Source organism: Crinia signifera, chromosome 4, assembly GCF_055691185.1.
Source record: "Crinia signifera chromosome 4, ASM5569118v1, whole genome shotgun sequence".
NCBI lineage: Eukaryota > Metazoa > Chordata > Amphibia > Anura > Myobatrachidae > Crinia > Crinia signifera.
In genome coordinates this window covers 109,008,416-109,029,819 of record NC_139220.1, presented here as the reverse complement: position 1 = coordinate 109,029,819, position 21,404 = coordinate 109,008,416, and the positions used below count along the sequence as shown (strand labels likewise).

General features: G+C 40.1%; 1 protein-coding gene across 2 annotated transcripts in view; it reads right to left on the bottom strand.

The window, feature by feature from the left end:
* Positions 1–2,912: 2,912 nt before the first annotated feature.
* The window catches only part of KDM3B (lysine demethylase 3B), a 59,477-nt gene continuing 40,985 nt past the window's right edge, over positions 2,913–21,404 (bottom strand). For both annotated transcript variants that reach the window (XM_083182188.1, XM_083182187.1), the window contains exons 14-24: positions 19,636–19,903; positions 18,506–18,753; positions 16,751–17,014; positions 16,479–16,650; positions 14,115–14,205; positions 11,188–11,318; positions 10,303–10,422; positions 8,025–8,164; positions 7,760–7,936; positions 7,522–7,656; positions 2,913–4,192 (exon numbers count right to left, since the gene is read on the bottom strand). In XM_083182188.1, coding sequence (XP_083038314.1) covers positions 4,112–4,192; positions 7,522–7,656; positions 7,760–7,936; positions 8,025–8,164; positions 10,303–10,422; positions 11,188–11,318; positions 14,115–14,205; positions 16,479–16,650; positions 16,751–17,014; positions 18,506–18,753; positions 19,636–19,903 — 1,827 coding nt within the window. In that variant the 3' untranslated portion in view covers positions 2,913–4,111. The remainder of the gene's footprint in view (positions 4,193–7,521; positions 7,657–7,759; positions 7,937–8,024; positions 8,165–10,302; positions 10,423–11,187; positions 11,319–14,114; positions 14,206–16,478; positions 16,651–16,750; positions 17,015–18,505; positions 18,754–19,635; positions 19,904–21,404) is intronic.

The following is a 21,404-nucleotide window of genomic DNA, read 5'->3' as shown; positions in this document are numbered from 1 at the left end:
ACATTGCCCAGGAGCTCTGGAAACGTGCCCAGCTCCCTTGGGCACGATCTAAGACTGCCGGGGGGGGGGGGGGGGGAGTAGAAGGGGAGGAGTTGGCCACACTGAATTTACAATAGAGTGCCCTAGCTCCCTGAGGTCGCCCTTCTATCCCCACTGTCTACGCTCCAGTGACACCTAGTGGAGGAAGGAGAAATACCATTTTTTTTATCTGTGTATAAAGGAACGCATTCAAACATCAGCCATGTGCAGAAAAATAATGCTCCCTGCTGTAAGATCTGCAGTATTCTCCTGATTCCACTTACCCGACTGTACACTTCATAGTTGTTGTGGAGAGGGTAACTAGTAGCCGAGGCTAGTAGTGAACAGGCGCCTAATAGGGTGGTTTGTCAAGCAGCTCCTCTAGGGGGGCGTCAAAGCCCAATTATATATAGGAAGAAAAAAGCAAAGTGTGGAGCGCTAAGAACTAGTTACATAGTTACATAGTTACATAGTAGGTAAGGCTGAAAAAAGACTTGCGTCCATCTAGTTCAACCTGGTATAGATATCCATTGCTGATTTGGTAGGTTCTGGTATTTTACAGACAAATTATATTTCTTATTTGTACCCATGGATGTTTTTCTCCAGTAAATGTTTGTCCAACTTTGCCTTGAACGCATTTAATGAGCCAGCCGTTACCACCTCTCTGGGAAGAGAGTTCCAGAGTTTGACTGTTCTGACCGTAAAGAAATTCTTTCTACTAGCTGAATGAAATCTTTTTTCTTCTAATCTATACTCATGCCCTCGCGTCCTAGATTCCTTTCTAGTAGAAAATAGGGTGTGTGACAGTTCCTTATATTGGCCCTTGATATACTTGTACATGTTGAGCATGTCCCCCCTTAAACGTCTCTTTTCTAATGTAAATAGTCCCAAATTGCTTAATCTCTCCCCGTAGCTTAAATTCTCCATTCCCCTAATAAGCTTTGTTGCTCGCCTTTGGACTTTTTCTAATTCTATGATGTCCTTTTTATAGTGTGGGGCCCAGAACTGTACTCCGTACTCTAGGTGAGGTCTCACCAATGCTTTATATAGTGGCATAATTACCCTTGAGTCCCTAGTTTCCATTCCCCTCTTAATACATGCCAGAATTTTGTTGGCCTTTTTTGTAGCTACATTACAATGGGCACTACATCCTAGATTGCTGTCTATTTGGACTCCTAGATCCTTTTCAAGTATGGAATTACCCAGTTCCTCTCCGCTAAGGTTGTAACTTGCACACTGGTTGTGTCTCCCAAGGTGCATAACCTTACATTTATCTACATTGAACCTCATCTTCCATTTTTTTGCCCACTCATCTAGAATTGCAAGATCATTTTGAAGCATGGTGACATCTTCTGGTGATTTGATGACTTTGCTAAGTTTTGTATCGTCCGCAAAGATGGATACATTGCTGAGTAACCCTATCCCAATATCGTTAATAAAAATGTTAAACAAAATGGGCCCCAAAACCGAACCCTGGGGCACTCCACTTAGTACCGGTATCATATCTGATACGGCACCATTCACAACCACTCTTTGTTCTCTATTACATAGCCAATTCCCTACCCATCTGCAGATATTTTCACCCAATCCTAGGTTCTCCATTTTATTAATCAATTCTTGTGTGTGGGACAGTATCAAACGCTTTAGCGAAATCTAGGAAAATCACATCTACAGCATTTCCCTTATCGAGGTTTTTGCTAACCTCTTCATAGAACCCTAGTAGATTAGTTTGGCATGAAAGATTTTTCACGAACCCATGTAGGTAAGTACTGAGTAGACGGTGATGATCTAAATATTCCTGGATACCATCCCTTAAAAATCCTTCAAATAGTTTACCCACAATTGATGTTAAACTAACGGGTCTGTAATTAGCTGGATCTTCCTTTTTTCCTTTTTTGAATATTGGCACTACCTTTTTGAATATTGGCACTAGTAAATATTGAATATTGGCACTAGTAAAATCAATTCAGCAGGTGCTCCCCAGGGAGCACCTGCTGAATTGATTTTACTTTGGGCTTCTGATAAACTGGATATCCTGTCCTTTGGAGTATTACCTGGTACATCTATACTGGACTGTCTGTTTGGACATTATTCCATCATATGGTAACATCAAATTTGGGACACCACCACCTGCAAAATAAGGATCGTAGGGGCGCATCTTGTTGAGGATACCCACAATCCCAGTGGGCGAATACTCTTCCTCCAGCGTCACTTATCCGGCAAGGTTTATGGACCCTTTCTTCACACTACCACAGACCGTACAATAAAATACCTCCAATAAGGACAATCCATCAAGAATCCAGCTCATAAGTATCATACCCAATTTTACCTAACTTGTATATGTTAATGTGATTTGATATATTTTTTATGTATTACTGTGTACACGTTTTTATACCTTTTCAGTGGATAGCCCACTATAAAATATATATAAAATAAATAGATTGTTTTATACCATATTGATCCAACTAGTTCTTAGCGCTCCACACTTTGCTTTTTTTTTTTACACTTCATAGTTGTGACCTCAATTGGAAAAGGGGTACTTATGTAATATCTGGGCTCCCATTTTTTTTATGAGACCGCGTCCGCTCGCCACGCTTCGGGCACGGTGGCTCGCTGCGCTCGCCACACTATATAAAATCGACTCCATGCGTAGTTGGATAGTAGGGGTATGAAAAAATGGGGTGCATTTAACATGGGAGCCCAGATAATACATAAGTACCGGAAAAGGCATTAAAACAATCTTCAGGAATGGTGAAACCTGATTGGCTACACCCTGTACCCTTTAGTTTCTGAAAAATTTTGAAACCCAAATTCACATTACCTAAATATATGTTAACCACATATTCTTTATGCTAAAGTCAAATTAGAAAACAAAACACAAAGTTAACTCAAAATAGAGATTCATTGTACTTTAATAAGAACATGGAAACCCTAGTCAGCCCTTCACAAAATCAAAATTACAGGAAGTCAAATTAAAAGTATTCTACAGTAAATCACTTAAAAAACTTGTATAACTGAATATATAAACAGACCTGCAAAGTGTCTCAACAATACAGGTGGAGAAATTATCAACTTTCCTCAAGTCATTTTGGAAAGCTCCGAAATTTGTAACAATATCTGACTGAATTTTATTTGTCCCAACATGAAAAGGTGTAACTGAAGTGGCTAAAACGTTGGTTGTCTTCTGATAGGTACGACTTAAAAAGGATAATGGAAAACATGTGGGAAACATTTTGCATGACGTTGCTAGAGCAACAGTGTACACTTGGTGAATTCTGTGGTAAGATGCCCAAAAATGGCTTACTCTGACAACACAAACAATCGTTAGGTTTGACAGATCTTTGACTCTTTCTATTACTTGCACTCTTATATGAATGAATTTACAGAGAAAAGTCAATTTGAAAGGAAGACTAAATGCAATGTGCCTTTCTTGTAATGCATGAAAACAGAGGTGGCAATTCAAAGTTCTAAAAATGTCTAATTTAATGAAAGCTTAACTGTTTTACTACAAACCTAATTTCATTAATAAATACAGTTTTTCCAATCCCTTGCTTCCCCAGTAAAAGCATTATTTCAGCACCCACCACTTTATTTAGAACTAGCATATTGAACTATGCTGTTTAAAACATTTTAACAACTTGATTTGTATTGCAAATAACTACGAGGACAAATATATTATCCATTGTGTTAGATACTTGGGTGCATTATGAAAGTTTTCTTCTGTAACGCTTTATCTATGTTAGTTCACCTTGAATTGATTTTGGAGACTTCTTCAGACTTGGAAAACTATGCACGAGAAGCTGATCATACTTTTCTAGATTTCTAGTTCTGAATCTGACTAGAAGCACAGTTGTTCAGTGCGAATGCGACTAGATTTCAAGGCGGCAACAGAAAAAGATGCCTTTCAATTAAGTGCAGAAGTGAAACATGTCAATAGTACTTGAGATATGCGGCTGGATAGAAAAATCGTGCCTAGGTTGTACAATGGATTTGTTCGGTCTTGCAATAATTGCCTCTAGTCAAAGGAGGTGAAAAATCCGAAATCTGAGAAAGGCCTGTGTCACATTCTCACAAGAGAGAAGACTCATGTGTTCTATGCCCTAACCAATTTAGCCTCATGAGCTCTTAGCGTTCCAACAGCATCTTTCACTGCATGGTAGATGATATTCTTCACCTGAAAGACAAAACAAACATTATATTATGCCACAGTAGTTCTTTTTTTTAATACTTCAAAAAAGCATATGAACGACAAATTCATAAATATGATCCCCTCCCCATTTAATATCTTGCCTGGTGTGGTCGCATTAGATGCGACCATGTCATGCTGGGCTTTCCCTTACCTGGTCACATCTGATGGAACCAGTGAAACACCCACTTGGAGGGTGGAGCACTGCACCTACAATTTGTCCTGATCATAGCCAGCTCTGCAGTGCAGCTCTAGTCGCACAGTACCTGAACTCTCCCGCACTTCCAACCTAGAGCTACAAAGAAGCTGTGGCTCCTCCTCCTAATGTGTCTGAAACACTTCTATGGGACTGACACTGCAAAATTTGTAATCAACCTCAACCACAATAAACACGCACTCTACATAGGTAGGGATTCAGCAGAAAATGTGCATTGTATGAAAGAATCAATTCAGACAACACGCATTGTTGGGAGAAAATTAGATTTTCTTTAGCTTACCTGTTAAATCTCTTTCTTAGAGATCCATAGGAGACAGTGGGCTTGACGCTGGGTATAGGTTGAATGTAGGACTGGGCACCAAACGGTTAAAATGTTTGCCCTTGGGCAGCTCAGACTCCCCCTATACCCCGCCCCCAGCCAGAGGAAGCATAATCAGGAAACACACAGGTCCAAACATATAGGGGACAGGGAAACGAGAAAACCGACTGTGTGGATCTCAAATAAATATTCAACAGGTAAGAACATAAATTTAATTTTATTCTTTGCTACCTAGATGACAAAGCTACATGCAGGGACGTCCTAAAGCAATACCCTTAAGGGTGTGTGTGTGTGTGTGTGTGTGTGTGTGTGTGTGGGGGGGGGGTCTGAGCTGTGCTAAGAACCCTCTGACCAAATCCTCGGAAGCAAAGTATCAAAACGCATAAAAATGAAGGACAGACGACCTTCAGAGCAAAAGGGTGCGAACGTCAGGCAAGAATGCTAGCTTTCATGGAAAGAGAATCAACAGAGTCAGAGTCGATACCCGTATCATCAGTAAGGAAAGATGAAAGCCTGCATACCTCTTAATAATATTGTATCGGAAGTTCTACCCACAGCTTTAAATTAGACCTAGAACACCCAAAAAGTAAGAAAAAAAATAATCTTTCTCCTAGGTGCACTAAGGATCCTCACAGAATCAATAAACGTCTGCGCAGATGACCACGTTGCAGCCTTCAGAGCAAAAAGGTGCGAACATCAGGTAAGGATGCTAGGAAAGAGGATTGAAAGAGCCGATACCTGTAGAGAGGGAATATGAAAGCCTGCATCTATACTTGCCTGCAGAAAAGAAAGGAGTTGGTAGAGCTTAATCCCAATGTGTGTTATAGCCCTGAGCTGAAAAGTAAGCACGCCAAATCTGGTAATAATCTCTGGCAGAGGATGGTTTACGGGCATTCAAAATAGTTGTGAATAACCTTGGATGAAAATCCTTTTGCTCTAAACAAGGATGTCTCGATGCCAACCCTGTCAATCTGTCAGAAGAGGTCCAGGTGTACACACGGGCCCCAATCCGGACCCAGAGGAAGATGGATTGGAGCATCTATGGAGAGGGGAGAAGGTCTACGTACCAACCCCATTTTGGCCAATCCAAAGCTGACAATCATTGGGTCGGACTTGGAAAACAGAACAAGGAACAACTTCTGATGCTTGAAGACAGGTTCCATAGAGGAAACGGATACTCAGAATCGTAAATGAAATGAGCGGTGGAACTACTTCTCCCCAACACACTCCTTATGGAACTCTTCCTGAGTAACATCTGCTGTGAAACCTGCATGGCAGTAGACCCATGGAGGTTCCAATGTGGGCGGTAGCAGATTAGCCTGCACAGGTGCCATGGGCTGGGTTCCAGAAGCAGACTGCTCAGGAGTAGTGGTAGCTAGATCTACTAGCTGTGCCCTGACATGCTTTAGAGAAGTCACCCACGTTGGCCCCTGGTTGAACACTGCCGCGGGGACCTCACCAGGGCTGGCAACAGAAATCATGAGGCCCAAACATGGATTCTTATTACATTGCATATTGAATGTATTTTTTTTATTAGAAGTAAAATAGATTAATAATATATATTTACAATGCAATATAATACGCGAGGGCAGAGATGGGAGGGCTCAGCATTGTGCATTGTGTGGTTTAGTGTGTTGCGTGATGTCACTAAACTCATTAGTACAGGTAGCCAGACAAGTGATTAGGCAGCCATGCTTTCAGACCCTGAGTTCCTCAAAGTCTTGGGGCCCCTCAACTGGTTGGGGCCCGGTACGAGTGTCCCCTTTGACCCCCCCCTGTCGCCTGCCCTGGACCTCACACTGTGTGTTCCCATTGCATCGGTTGCAGGGACTGTCCTACATATGAGCCTGTGGAGACAGACCAGCTCCCACCTCCTTACATGCTTTGCCCTTGGAAGACATGTTAAAGTACAAGGCAAATTCCAAACCCCCAGTTATATAAAAACAAGTGTGATTAATTATTCTTAATTCAGGGAACTCATGACATTGGCTAGAGTGTAGACTGTCTACACTTTACTGAATCTACCCATCAGGCTACAGCCATATTCTCTTACTCAAGTATTACAAAAAGTAATTCTGAGAGTGGAGGATCTTACTTATAGCTGGAACACAACTGTTGTGTGTCACAGGGCTAAGTGGATGGCATTGAAATCGAGTCTCAGGACCCGATTTTTAATTGTACAGGCACCCAGATGCCTGATTCCTATGTTAAATGCCCCCCCAGACCCGATTTTTGATTGTACACCCACCCTGATGGGTAATGACTATGTTAAATGCCCCCATTGTTAACGCCACCCCACTATCAACGCCAACCCGAAGCGTGGCGAGCGCAGCGAGCCCTCGAGGGGCGTCGGTAAGCATCCTCCGACCTTTTGATACCTCCACTATCCACGTCATCGTGGAGCTGATTTTATATAGTGTGGCGAGCGCAGCGAGGCAAGCGCGAGCCTTCACATATATTCTGCGTACCCTCGCTAAGCTTCGGGCTCGGTGGCTCGCCACACTATATAAAGTAAACTCCACGCCGACGTGGAAGTGGGGGTATGAAAAGGTCGGAGGACGCGTACCGTTGGGCTTGCCACGCTGGCGTTGATAGTGGGATATTAAAATTGTATACTCAGCCCGGGGAAAGGCTCAAATCGGGTCCCATCGCATGCCATTGCATACCTTAATTAGTGGTATGCGATGCGCGCCATGATAATACACAAGTACCCAGTATTTTACTTTCATAACTTAGTTTCACTGAAAAACCCAGTAAATTCTTTGATGGACGACACAGTACCTGTAGTTTGTCCTCATGATTTGTATGTGTATTTGACAAGTGTCTAAATTCCTGTGTCAGGCGGAAGCAATGTTTCACATGTTCTGGAGAGACAAAATCTTCTGCTACTTTTATACAACTGTATAGATTGTGGACCTGCAAAATGGATAAAGCAAGAACATCTTTATATAAATATGGACAAGCAAGTATTTTTGTGCCATATATCATTTTTATTTTAATATTCGTGCAATTGCTATACCTGATGTGGTGCTCCAGCTGGAATGAACACTGCATCGCCCAAGAATTGTACAATAGCCCAGCCTTGTACTCCATATTCATCATACAGACGCTTACGCAAGGCCTGATCTAAATACCAACTTTGATCATGTATGGGATCATGATCTGATGGATTTTCCTGCCCTTGTTCATCCCCAACCTACAGTGATAGAAAATGTGGTATTACATCATTATAATGGTGTCCAATGCCACAAATACATGAACCTTATAACCACAGCAAACAATACCTTTCTAAGTAGCTCACGTATCTTCTCTGCATCCTTGGCAGCGTAAATATGCCACAAAGCTCCAGGTTTTTCTTTACCCTCGTGAATTCGTTTTTTGGTTACCTCGTCTGCATCACCTTCTTCAATGGTCTTGAGTACCTCTGAAAATTTTAGGTTATCCATTAAATATGTTCAAATATTCTTAAGCGCTCATTGACTACTCATTGTATACATGGAGATACTGTGGTATTGGGATTATGCTGCACTGTATTTTATATACACTTTATACAAATACATGACCATTTTAGCATGTTTTCCCCTTTCAGACAAGACAAAAATATCACTCCAGAAGAAAGCTTAAGAGTACACCTGTATCCTGCACAAGTACACATTACAATGACAAAACACCCATGCACTAGGAACCAATGCTTCATTAATGCTGCCCATGAAACAGCTTTGAGGTAGCACTAGGTCTTGGTACATTGCTAAGCTGCAAGCTTGTGAACAATATTTCAGCCTGTAAAAGTAACTACTGTGTAGGTCAGGTGTTGACAATGTTTTTCCTCAAAGCACACCAAAAGTCCAGGTTTTAAGGATAGAAACACTTAAGCACAAATCTTTTATTTTGATTTAACCATCTGTGCTCAATCATAGATCTATCTAAAACATTAATGATTAGTGTACCTTGATGACTGACCTTGAGAATCACTATAGGTAGTAGGTGCTTTATTATGCTGCTTTCAGACTGCAAAACCTGCTTTAGACCAGGTATTTAAAACGTTTTTTTAAAACGGGTCAGAGGAAGTTTACCCCCTTTCACACCGCATCTAAATACCTGGTCTAAAGCAGGTTTGCGGTGTGAAAGCTTTAGTGAAAACGGCTCACATTCAGGGGGAGAGAGGCTGCCCGCAGGTCCTCCCGCAAGCTAATTGGGGGGGGGGGGTATGCCCTAATTGGCATATAGGGCCTTATTCTAGTTCACTCTTAGAGGCAAATTATTTCTTAGCTGGACAAAACCATGTGCACTGCAGGGGGGTAGGTGTAACATGTGCAGAGAGTGTTAGCTTTGGGTGTTATTATGTTTCTGTGCAGGGAAATACTGACTGCTTTATTTTTACACTGCAATATAGATCTCACTTTGAAGAAAAACCCCACCCAAATCTAATTCTCTCTGCACAAGTTACATCTGCCCCACCTGCAGTGCACATTGTTTTGTTCAGCTAAGAAGGCATTTGCTTCTAAAAGTGAACTAGAATAAGGCGCATGGTTACAAATGGTTCATTGTAGAAAACCAGTAAGCTTATACAAAGCTTAAAACTCTTGTCTAGAGTGATTTGACCAACGTTAAGTACAATATATGCAAATATCTGGTCAGACAGATTACTTTTGGCCGATTGGTCTGATAATTTCAGAATGTCAAAAGAACACAGGACTGAGGGGTGAATTTATGAAGCTTGGAGAAGTGTTATCTATCCCCATAAAGAACGTTATGAGCAAGGTGATAATGGTTCAGCCAATCAGCTCTTACCTGTCAATTTACATATTGTAGCTGATTGGCTGAACCATTATCACCTTGCTCATAACGTTCTTTATGGGGATAGATAACACTTCTCCAAGCTTCATAAATTCACCCCTGATAGGTTAAAAGCTAGGTATGTCTTCTCATTCGATCTAGACTGCTGTACGAAAGTGGCAGAAACTATTTTATAGTGTGCAAGATGTGTCCAATAAAGTGCTTTTAAAAGTGTCACATTTGAAAATCTTCAAACCATATCCCTCAGATAGGAATGGTTATTCAGCAGTGTGTATGCTGAAATCAGAATGTTATCAAATTTGTTTTATTTCTCAGAACGTGAACAGATGTGTAGAGTTCAAGATATTCTGACCACGTATTTTTCAATAGGAGGACTTTATGACTGTTTCAATGAAAGTAGGGGTATTAAGTTTAGTTTTGGGGATGGAGTTAGGGTATTTGGGATCCGATACTAGGGTTGGTTTAGGAGTTAGGCATTAGAGTTAGGAGTATGATCAGGTAGAGTGATAGAGTATTAGGGAGAAAGTCCACTGAGTACTGCTATAGGCTTACATAATGTGTCAGTAAGCCAGTGCTACACAGTGTACATGTTACATTGATTCACCTCAACATTCCTAACTGTAATTTAAATTGCCATGGATATGTTCTCTACACTGTCTGCTGCTTTTAATAAACTGCAGAACATGTGACAATATTCTCTAGGAGAATGTGTCTCCCACTACGTCTACAGGTGACCCTGCAATGGTACATAACCAAAAATCATACCTCCATCATGAGCACTTTCTCCTTTTGGTATTCCTACGTAAACCATGACGTTAACGGCATCCGATACATCCAAATGCAGGTTTGTTGTCCCAACCCGTCTATCTTCAGCAGTAATTAAGCCTGAATTATAAAGACAATATAAGACTCATAACTGGAAAATGTATTCAAAATGTCTGTTTCATGAGCATTGGGGGCAAAAAATTACATAATGAAAACAAATATTAGGTCAAGATAAATTCAATATATTGAAGCTTTCTGTGATATAACATATACTGGACAAAGGGGGACACTAAAATATTTATAATTTCATGTAAATAAGCTGCAAAGTTCTATGCAAAATGCTGCTACACAGGATATTAAGTTACTAACACATTGCTAATTTTTTTTCCATCTTAATCATTAAATGTGAATGCAGAGAAATTGAAAATAACATTCAGTGAGTGGAATCTTATGCGTAAAGCAGTGGTTCCCAAACAGTGCGCCTAGGCTCCTTGGGGTGCCTCGGAGCACTTGCAGGGGTGCCTCGGTTTGGTTGTACAGGACCAATTCAAATTATTTATGGTTAATGTAATAGGCAAATTCAGTGCTTGTGGCTTCCAGTTTTTAAATATGTGGATAAACAGAAGTGAATTATGTCCCTCACCACATAACTGGACCTAAGGATGAAATATATGCACAACTTATTTAATTTAATATTGTTTTCTGAAAATCTCGGTAGCAAACTTTGCACCTAGGGGTGCCTTGACAAATATTCTGATAATCTAGTGTGCCGTGATGCAAAAAAGTTTGGGAACCACTGGCGTAAAGTATTAAATCTAGGACAAATGTCTGATGCTGCCCAAAATAGTAAATTAATACATTAAGGATCTTTCAATGTCAACATACCATAAGCATTATACATCTTGGGACCAAGATCTGGTCGCACGAAGTAGCTGGGCAATCTAGAAGCCAAATTAAGCCTCCCATCTCTCTTTGTATATTCTGGCAAAGGAAGGTTCTCCATTAAATCTTCAAATCTAAAATAAAAGACATAGCATCCACATTTACCATGAGCTTACACAGACTCAACTGTACCTTATATTTTAACATTTCTCGTTTCACAATGTTAAATGTTCCTCCAGAAAATTTTGGGTGGAGTCCTTACTTACGGCTGTAGAGTATTTTAATTTCACAACACTGCCAGTATTCTACAATGTATCATTGTCTGTTTTTCACTAACTGTAGCAATAGTAAGCTAATATCGCTTTCAAACTGCAATGCAAAGTCGCACCGGGACTTTAAAATGGTTCAGTCCCGGTGCATTTGCGGTCTATTCAAAGCGCATCAGTGAACCGGCAATACTGCCGGTTCGCCAACATCATGGGGGGGGGGGGGCGGGCGTCGGAGCATCAGCGGGGCGGGAGAGGAGGAGCAGTTACTGCTGGTTCTGCTCCAAGCCCTGCCTCATCCATAGTGTGAACAGGAAACAAGTTGCTCGACCCTATTAACACGTTCATACTGCACAACAGCAAACCGGTAAGAACCCTTCTTTTTTGCTGTCCAAAAAAACGCACTTAAACGGTAATATACCATTTAAGAGATGCGGTGTGAAAGAGGTTTTTCCTGGCAGACCCGTTTTTGGAAACGTTTTGAAATACAGGGTCAAAGCCAGTTTTGCGGTCTGAAAGCAGCATTACTGAATTAAGAGTATTTTGTTAATAATATTTTCACTGCTGCCAAAATACTTGGCTAGATTCAAATTACCATTATGAGATACCACATAAATCAATCTTGAAATCTGAGTCATACAGAGCATAGAAATCTCTTCCATGTAGGCTTTGTGATAAGCGTTATATTATAATATGCAACCTTGGAGATTGCCTCACTAAAAACTTCAAACAAACAGGCCTGATTTTCAAGCCATAAACAGATACATTGGGGCAGATGTATTAAGCCTGGTGAAGAGATAAACTGGAGATAAAGTGGAAGGAGATAACGCACCAGCCAATCAGATCCCAACTGTCATATTTCAAACACAGCTAATTGGCTGGTGCGTTATCTCTTCCATGTTATCTCCACTTTATCTCCAGTTTATCTCTTCTCCAGGCTTAATACATCTGCCCCATTGTCTCTGCCAAAAGTATACAAATGTTTCAAACAAGGTTTTCCACAGAGTCTATGCAAAGATCACTTGATACGTTTCCCAGAGTATTTAATCTCAGACAGTGGTTCTTTTCTCTGGCTAAAAATTATTGAGCTGGGGATAGTAAGTTATCACATCTTTAAGTGCATCCATGTATGTGGCTCATCTGAATCACAAGTGTGTTACATATTAATTGTTTTGTGTGTCAAATTATATATGTGTGTCTAGTATTTATTTTAGAAATTCATCAATAAAAGTTCATTTTTAAAACACGTAATCTACATTTTCCACACTTCCTCCTCTTTCTAATTGTTATACTAGTATTGACTGTGATACTAGGGGCATCTCCAGAGTATCTCTGTTTGGTGTCTTCCCCACTTACCATTTACATGTCCCATAATTGTTATAATTGAGATTACAATAATTAATCTCCAAACAAGAGTGCCCCAACAAAAGAGTCTTTCTTCCTCTTTGAAATACTCCATTTACTCTCTAGCGTGCACCTCTACTACTTTGATTTATTCAAGAGAAGTAACACTCTCCTACATGACTATACGTGTGGATTAGAAAATACACTACTGATACTTTATCCAAGCCCCTTTTTACCTGTGCACTGGTCTACCCTCCCAGTCCCCTTTTCCCTTGGTAGTTATCATTTAGCCAGAAGGATCATGAAAGTTGAAATTCTGTCCCCAATGAAGCCAGCATTCAGAGAAAAATCAGACAGGGTAGTCTGATGTGTACTTGATGTATTAATCCAAGGATGGCCTTTAATTCTTTAGCATTACTATCCCCAAAGGAAAGTGGACAATTTAGACATCAACACTATAGAAGTTAAACTTTTGGAAAAGAATAAAGGTCTGTAATCTGCATGTATCCAGAATTATTAATTAGGGTTTAATCCATGCCACATAAAGCTATTGTGAAGAGAGACCGGGTGAGTAAAATAAACTACTACTTCATTATTTTAAAACCAGAGCAACTATGAAGGAAGAGTAAACATGAGTAAAGTGGCAATGTCCTGAAGAGGCAATATATTCCATGGTCCAGTGTCCCTCCAAGTGGATGAAAAAAAAAGGTCATGTTATTTCATGCACCAAGCATGCAAGGCAGAGGGAGACAAATGCCAGGGTCGCTCCTGGGATGAAGACACAGGTTAATTCTAGGAGTGACCCGGCATTTGCAGTTTGCAAGCTCCCTGTGTGACCCGGCTTATTGCCGGGTCGGTGACATCACATGGAGGTAGGGCGACGGCACGTCGTCGAGGGGCAGGGGAGGAGAAGGCAGTGCTTGGAGCTGACAGCGCTGCCTTCTCCATATTATTTCAACGGGACCCAGGTTGCTTGGGCCGTGTTAACCGTTCACACTGCACCATACCCCGGGAAGATCCCAGGAAAAAAAGCTGGTATGAATGGAGTATAAAAGGTCGCTATTTAACTTTCTCCTGCATGAACGTAAACCATCAAAGCCCAACTGTGACTGTCAGGCATACAAAAATACCAAACAGAATCTCTTTTATTTTACATCCACCCACACAGTAACATTTGTAAATTATTATTTAAAAAAAAAAATTGGATTTCAGCAACATTTACAACAAAAAGCAATACATTGATAGTAGTCATTAATATGTTTTATTACAAAAAAAATAGCCTGATAAATATATTGTCCAAACATGAAAAAAATTGTTTACCGTGTAGGCATCATGTCTCTGAAATCCTCTCCTGGAGGCCAATCCTTCAGTTTAAGGACCATGGGAGAGCCATCATCTGCTCTCAGCCTTTCTGTAAACAGTTTGTTATGGAAACAGTTCATTTATTACAGTAGTTCTAATGTCTGTGCAAATACCTATTAATGTTATGCAGTTAACTTTAACAGATGAAGAGATAATTCAATTCAAAGTGATGTTGGATGTGTGCCATTGGAATGGCATGGAGCATTCGTTATTGCTCTACTCATTGGGAATCGCAACATCGCTCATTTTAAATTGCACCCCTTAATTGGCAACTTTTGTCTATGGCATTAGTGTGTGCAGCTGACCCAATTTTGGGTTTGATTAGTTGCCCACTTAAAGTCATTAAACAGAAAATGTATTGGAAAAAAAGTGATACTGTGCAAATATTTTCAATGTTACCTACTACATTCACAAACTTTAAAGTTTGGTATTATAGATCATCGAGAAATAGGCTTATTTGTAGGTCAAATGCCCCCCATATCTTGGTGTTATGATCGTGTTTGACGTCTTAAGGAACAAAAACTTTTAAGCTGATCATTTTTTATTTCTATCCTCCATTTACAATACTGGTCATATTGTTTTGTTTCCCTAATGTTAAAATGTGGGGGGAAAAATAAACAAACAGTCACATAGTGTATTTATTTAAGAAAACACAGATTTATACCATACACCAGAGGCTCCTAAACGCAATCCTGAAGGCACCCCAATGGTGAAGGTTTTAAGTATATCCATGGTTGGCCACAGGTGACTTAATTAGTACCATGTCAATTTGATTTAATCATCTGTACTGGATATACTTAAACCTGGACAAAACATTTCTAGGCTTACCACTCAAACAAAATATATAAATGAGCACAAGAGAACCACTTATGGTATAGGACAATATAGGACAAGTACATGATAAAGATTGTATTTTAATAAGATAATACAATATGCAGCTGTACCTGTTTTTTTCTTCCATGCTTATCAATGAGGTCACAGTTCCACCAAATACCAAAAACACAGATGAGCTTCATTCTGAATACTGAAGGATGACCATAGATCCAACAGCGGGCACTTGACCCTCAGATATGTATTAATACACGTATTTCTTTTACACATTTAAAGTATATTTAATTAATGAAGAAACAAAGTGCTCAAAAGAGTTATAGAGCAGAAGGGAGGGAAAAAAGTATGCAATACCAAAGATAAAATAATAAAATTATTGTAGCCAATGTTTACGCACTTTTGTAAAAGTGCAAATGTCCTTTCAAAAGCCTTTAGCCTGGGAAAACAACACTATTATGCTAATAACTAACTGACCCTTCCTGTGCTTTAAACTGGGATCTTGTAGCAGCGTTTTCTCCTTCTGCTGTACGGGTCCCGTGCGGCGACTTCCGGTAGCTTTAACGGAGGAGACTGCAAAGAAGAGCATATCATCCAAGCCGCAAAGACGCCACAGCCGGAAACACGATCCCCACACGGGACCCGTACAGCAGAGGGAGAAGACGCTGCTATAAGATCCCAGCTTAAAGCACAGTAAGGGTCAGTAAGTTAGTAGCATCATATGTTTTTTTCCCGAGCACAAGGCTTTTGAAAGGACATTTGCACTTACACAAAAAAGTGTAAACATTGGCTACAATAATTGTAATTATCTTTGGTATTGCATACTTTTTTTTCCCCTCCCTTCTACTCTATAAAACTCTTGAGCGCTTTGTTTCTTCATTAATATAATAGATCCTAACACCCCTAAAGGTGCGTACACATGGTAAGATATAGTGCACAATCTAGATGCGAGCTCCCGCCAGTCGTATGGGAGGGAGCTGCTCGGATGAACATGCAACTCAATTCTGTCTAGAAAGCATAAGATAGTATAGTGTAGTAGAGCTGTGACGTCATATCGTATATGATTTCTTATGAACATTATACCTTCTTTTTTTAGCACAAATCTTATGCTTTTGACCACTGAGACATTCCTGGGAAATAGTATACAATATCATACGGAACATGAATCATACGCACCTTAACAGAGCCTCCGATACTAAAAGAATTATTTGAAGGCGTGGCAAAAAAGCTATTTTTTCTTTTCTTAAAGTATATTTAATAACTAGCAAAGGTAATACATATAAGTAAACTAATATACTATGAAGCGCTTGTATTTTCTCCACTATCTCACATTTCACAAACTGATCCACCATTGATCTACATATTGAAAGACGAGCAATCTAAGCATTATTCTATTGGGTCCCATCACCGGAAGTGCCAAAATGCAGTAAGAGGTCAAACATGACCTCCATTTATGTGAGCCTAAAGAGAAAGGAGAAAAAACAGTGTTGTACTTACTTTCGATAACTTCAAATCCATCCCAAAAATCACGAACTTTCACATCTGAAATGATGGCACAGTTCCGACAATTCACCAAGTCTACATCTTGATCTCCAAATTCGAAGCTAAATGCCTCAGGCTTCCATAATTCAGACTTAAGTTTTTTCTGAACACCAGATACAAGCACAGGCTAGAGGGAGAGTGGACAATGTCATTTTAGTCAGTACTGATCATTGTAACACAGTCTAGACTTTTTTTGCATGGCCAATCTTACTGTGCTTCATTCTCACCTGGCCTTGTTTCCAACATTCCCTGAATATTTTCCAGTTATTTTTGTTGCTTGGATCATGAAGGCAGAGAAGTCTCCCATCACATAGCCAGGAATGTGAGGTGTGTGGATCAAGAACATTAAGGCCCATCACCATTTCTTTTCCCTCCTTCAGACTCTCAGTTGAAGTATTGGCTCTCTTAGCAGCATCGGATGTTTTTTTGTTTTCTACGACAGAAGCAATAATGTGGTCCAGAAAGTTTGGCAAGCTGGATTTTCCTTTTGCCTGGAATATATAATCAATTTTATTTAACTGGATTAATCTGACAAAACACTGGTAAGTAAAGGGCACCATACATCTATACATACTATTTACCCAATCTGGTCAAAAACAGCCATTCATCTGAGAATCGGGGGAAATTCTATGTGATGCCTTAAATCCTGATAATTTGTGATTGGGAACATTAACTCAGGAGATAGCAACATATTCAATACTCCCGATTCCCTAAACAAGGTGTTGAGGATTCTGTCGGAGATGTACTGTATAGGGCCTTGACGTGTAATAAAATGACCAAATATCACTGCAGCAAAAACAGACAAAGACAAATCTATACCAGCCAGGAAAGGCTGAAAACACATCTACAAATATCACTTCAATTGAGAACCCCAAACAGTAAATGTAGGTAATTCAAAACTATAGGCACATTAACCAGTTCAAGAAGGCATTTGTTGCCATTCAACCTGGAAAAAAAGTGTCCGATTGACACTGGGGCTTATTTTTGCCAGACATCAGGTTTACACAACCACCATAATTACTACATCTCTTTCTCACTCACACAAGCACAAACAAGGAGGCAATCACAAGGTAGCAGACTAGCTTTCGAAGCATTTGCTTTGAGCGGGCTTACTAGTTGCAATATATGTTAAAATCAGGCTTGTTTTGAATTTATTGCAATTGTCTTTTTAAATCCTGAGCTCAAAGACACTGAGAAATAGTTGCTTTGAAAACTAGCAGAAAATTGTCATCTCTGATCACCTGCCATTAAGACCCCTAGATGTATTTAGAAATGAAAGGTCCAGCTTAGGTAACGTATAAAGAAATATCACATGCATTCAGTGATAAGGCCCCCATACACTTGTCCAATTTTGGCGGATTCATAAATCAGCCTAAAGCAGAGGTTTTTAACATCCGATCTGTTGCGTGGTCCTGGGCGCATAGGACGGGATCAGGTGGTCAGAGACTGTTCCGGTGATGGGGGTGCATGCGATACATCGCATGTGAAAGGAGTGCATATTTTTGACAAAGATTTATCTTAAGATTTCAGAAAAATGTATACCCCTTCGGTGGGATGGCTGGAAATTTTCTGGGCTGGGCTGCGATGCTAGCAAAGATTTCCCTCTATGCCACTGACATGTATGTGTGCACTGTCGTTGCTCCCCCACACAAACATGCATCGTTAATGCCATCGACCAGAAGCCACCCTCCCACCGCTGCTCCTATTTACAGGATAGAATGCTCCAACCCCAAAATACCTGACCGCCGAATGTGCTTAAGTCCAGGGAAGATAACAATATGCAGCTAAAGATCCGCGGCAATGCGAACATTCACGATTGCTAACAATTTACAGTAAAATCATTCTATTGGTCCAAAATCGTCCCAAAAACTGTGGGCATATTAAGGCTCTGGTCCCCGACTCTGCTCTTAGCCATCTTACTAGACCCAGCAAATTCACGTGTTTCATATCTAAAAGGGGTATTCGTGACGAGAAGTACTTACTGCAGAATTGAAGACTGGTGGAAATGAGACCCCTGCCTCCATCGTTCCTTGAGAAAGTTTACCAGATCCAGAGTGAAGCAAATCTCTTAAACTGGATCCTTCATTCTTGGTGCTGGAGGCAGTTGGGCCTAGTAACAGGCTATTGAAAAGTTTGGGGGATGAAGAGGTCTTAGCACTTGAAGTAAAGGCATCCATACCAAACAAAGAATTTGAGTCTTTAGTCTGTACTGATCTCAATGAACTAGGATCTGAAAGGAATTAAAACTGTTCAATATTAAATCATACAGGATTATCTGACTAATGATGTTAAAGATAAACGAATAAAGCTTAATCAATAAAAATAAGTAGGTCTACAGTCATTTAAAAGAGCATAGAGATGGAAGCGGTCATCTATTAGAATGAACTTAGGTCTACAGTCACTAGGTCGACTGGCAGGAAGGTCGACCTGACTTAAGGTCGAATTTGCATAAAGGTCGACATGAGGAAGGTCGACTGGTCATAAGTTCGACATGGGGTATTTCACTGTTTTTTGAGCCGACAGGCGGTATTTCATGCCCTACCATCCACTAGGGCGTTGATGAGGTTATTAAAGCTGTGGCGAGCGAAGCGACGGTCCGATTCTCATTGCCAACTGTGTCCATGTCGACTGTCGACATTCGGACAAAAAAACAGTGAAAACCCATGTCGACCTATTGACCAGTCGACCTTCCACATGTCGACCTTTATGCAAATTCAACCTTAAGTCATGTCGACCTTGGCCCATGTCGACCTTAAATCAGGTCGACCTTCCTGCCAGTCGACCTAATGGGGTCAACCTAATGACTGTAGACCTAAGTTCATTCTGACAGATGTACCGATTCCCCAGTGATATACTGTAGTAATGTGATTTAGCTAAAGATGATATAGAATACCTGAAACCTATAACCACAGCATGGAAGGACAATAAAATAACTATTTACTATATAACAAATTCTAGTAGCACTGCTGCACACAAAACTAACAACTCACTTAAAGACAACATTATGCAAAAAAAAACAATCTGCAGAAGACCAGGCTAGATCATACATGCAGAGGACTCTGGTAAAATATTGCGCAATGATACAAGACGGCACATAAAACACATCTGACACCTTTTGTCTCCTCTTTTGCTTTCTGTGCTGCCAGGTCTGCCAGCCAATGCAAGGCCGATGAGGGAGTGGATTCTGGGGACTGCTGTCTGTTTTTATTGTCTGTGCTGTTTGGAAAATTATTTAGTTCAGTCATGGCGTCCTCTGCTAGACTGTCAGCGGTTTCCATTTTCAAAACTTCCTCTGTTTTAATGTCATTTTCACTTGCTTGCTGCTCTGTAGTGGATGATGTAGTTGTCTCACATGTGGGAGTAGTATTTATACTTGGCAGCTAAGCAGAAATGAAAGGGTCCAACCATTAATTCAAATACAAGAGAATATATTTTTGTTAAAAAAAAAAAACAGAATACATTTAAATCATGAATCCTCCTCTAGAGGAATAACTCAATGGCTTCAGATATTCCCTGAGTTTGCCATTAGAGATTTAGGGGGGTATTCAATCCGGCCCGAAAGCCGTGACCCTGGCCCGTTTTCATTTTGTTCGACCGCAGACTACCAGGCCGTGGATTGTCGATATTCTGCTGCGATCGCGACAATTCATGGATGAAATCGACAAAACGAGCCTGACTGCTTTTAAAGTTGGGTCCATTCTGTAAATCTGCCTCTTCAATGCGGTCGGGAAAGACAGCATTGAATAGGCGGTCGCCGCTATTTCCCCCGTCGCAAATAGTGGCCGGGATTGAACACCGCCCTTACTGCGGGCCTTTGACATGCGGGCTAATCACCTTGTCCATGTATAAAAAAATGTTCCTCAACATTCTACACCGTGCCTATCTATCTCCTCATAGAAGTTTTAGAGGGGAAAATCCATATCACACAATGTTACAGGTGTGGTACCGAATATGCAGTCTATGGTTCTGCCCAATAGTTAGAGGCTTTTGGCTTTAAATTAAAAGCTATGCCGAAACTCAATTGGTTAATTATATACCTCATGGGCAATATTTGGAATTTCAGGGAGAGGAAGACGCTTGCTGACAGCAATAACAGCTGCCACAAAAAAAAACAAAAAAACAATCCTTCATAAGTGGATATTCACAACAATGCAATCCTTCTCCCTATAGAAGGCAAAACTATTCAATTTATTTTGCATGGAATGGGTGGGGGTTTCTTTGGAAAAAGAGAAAAAAGTTGAAAAGTTTTTCGGCATATGGGGAACCTATATTGCCACACTGTCATCTGAAATTAGACATCAAATCTATTCTGGGCTGCAATATACCTCATGGTACCTTACACGGCTCATAGGCAGAGATCCGCCAATAAAATGAAATGCTACTACTATGTAGGCCTACTTCAATCAGCTAGATTGGGGTGGGTGGGAATGGGGGATGAGGGGAGGGAGCCACAACTTTCTTTTTTATGTTTATTTGTTTAATGTTATTCTATTTCTACATTATCTTACAACTGCATTTTTGTACAACTGCATCCATGTGTAAAACATAAGCAATACAAAAATCATCTTACAATTACATAAGGAAGTGAATCTTTCTATAGTTCTATGTAATGTATTTTACTTTTGGTGCTTCAATAAAAATATGATATACTGGCTATATGGCTGATATACAGTACAAATGAAAGCACACCATAATTGTATACAATTCTCCTTCCTACAGTTGCACTAATTTAGAATCACTCACACATATATATATATATATATATATATATATATATATATATATATATATATATATATTTTTTTTTTTATATTGTATAACATTTTTTTATGTATTTTTTATCAGAGAACATCACATCCAAACTGAAACAAGGTTGGGACC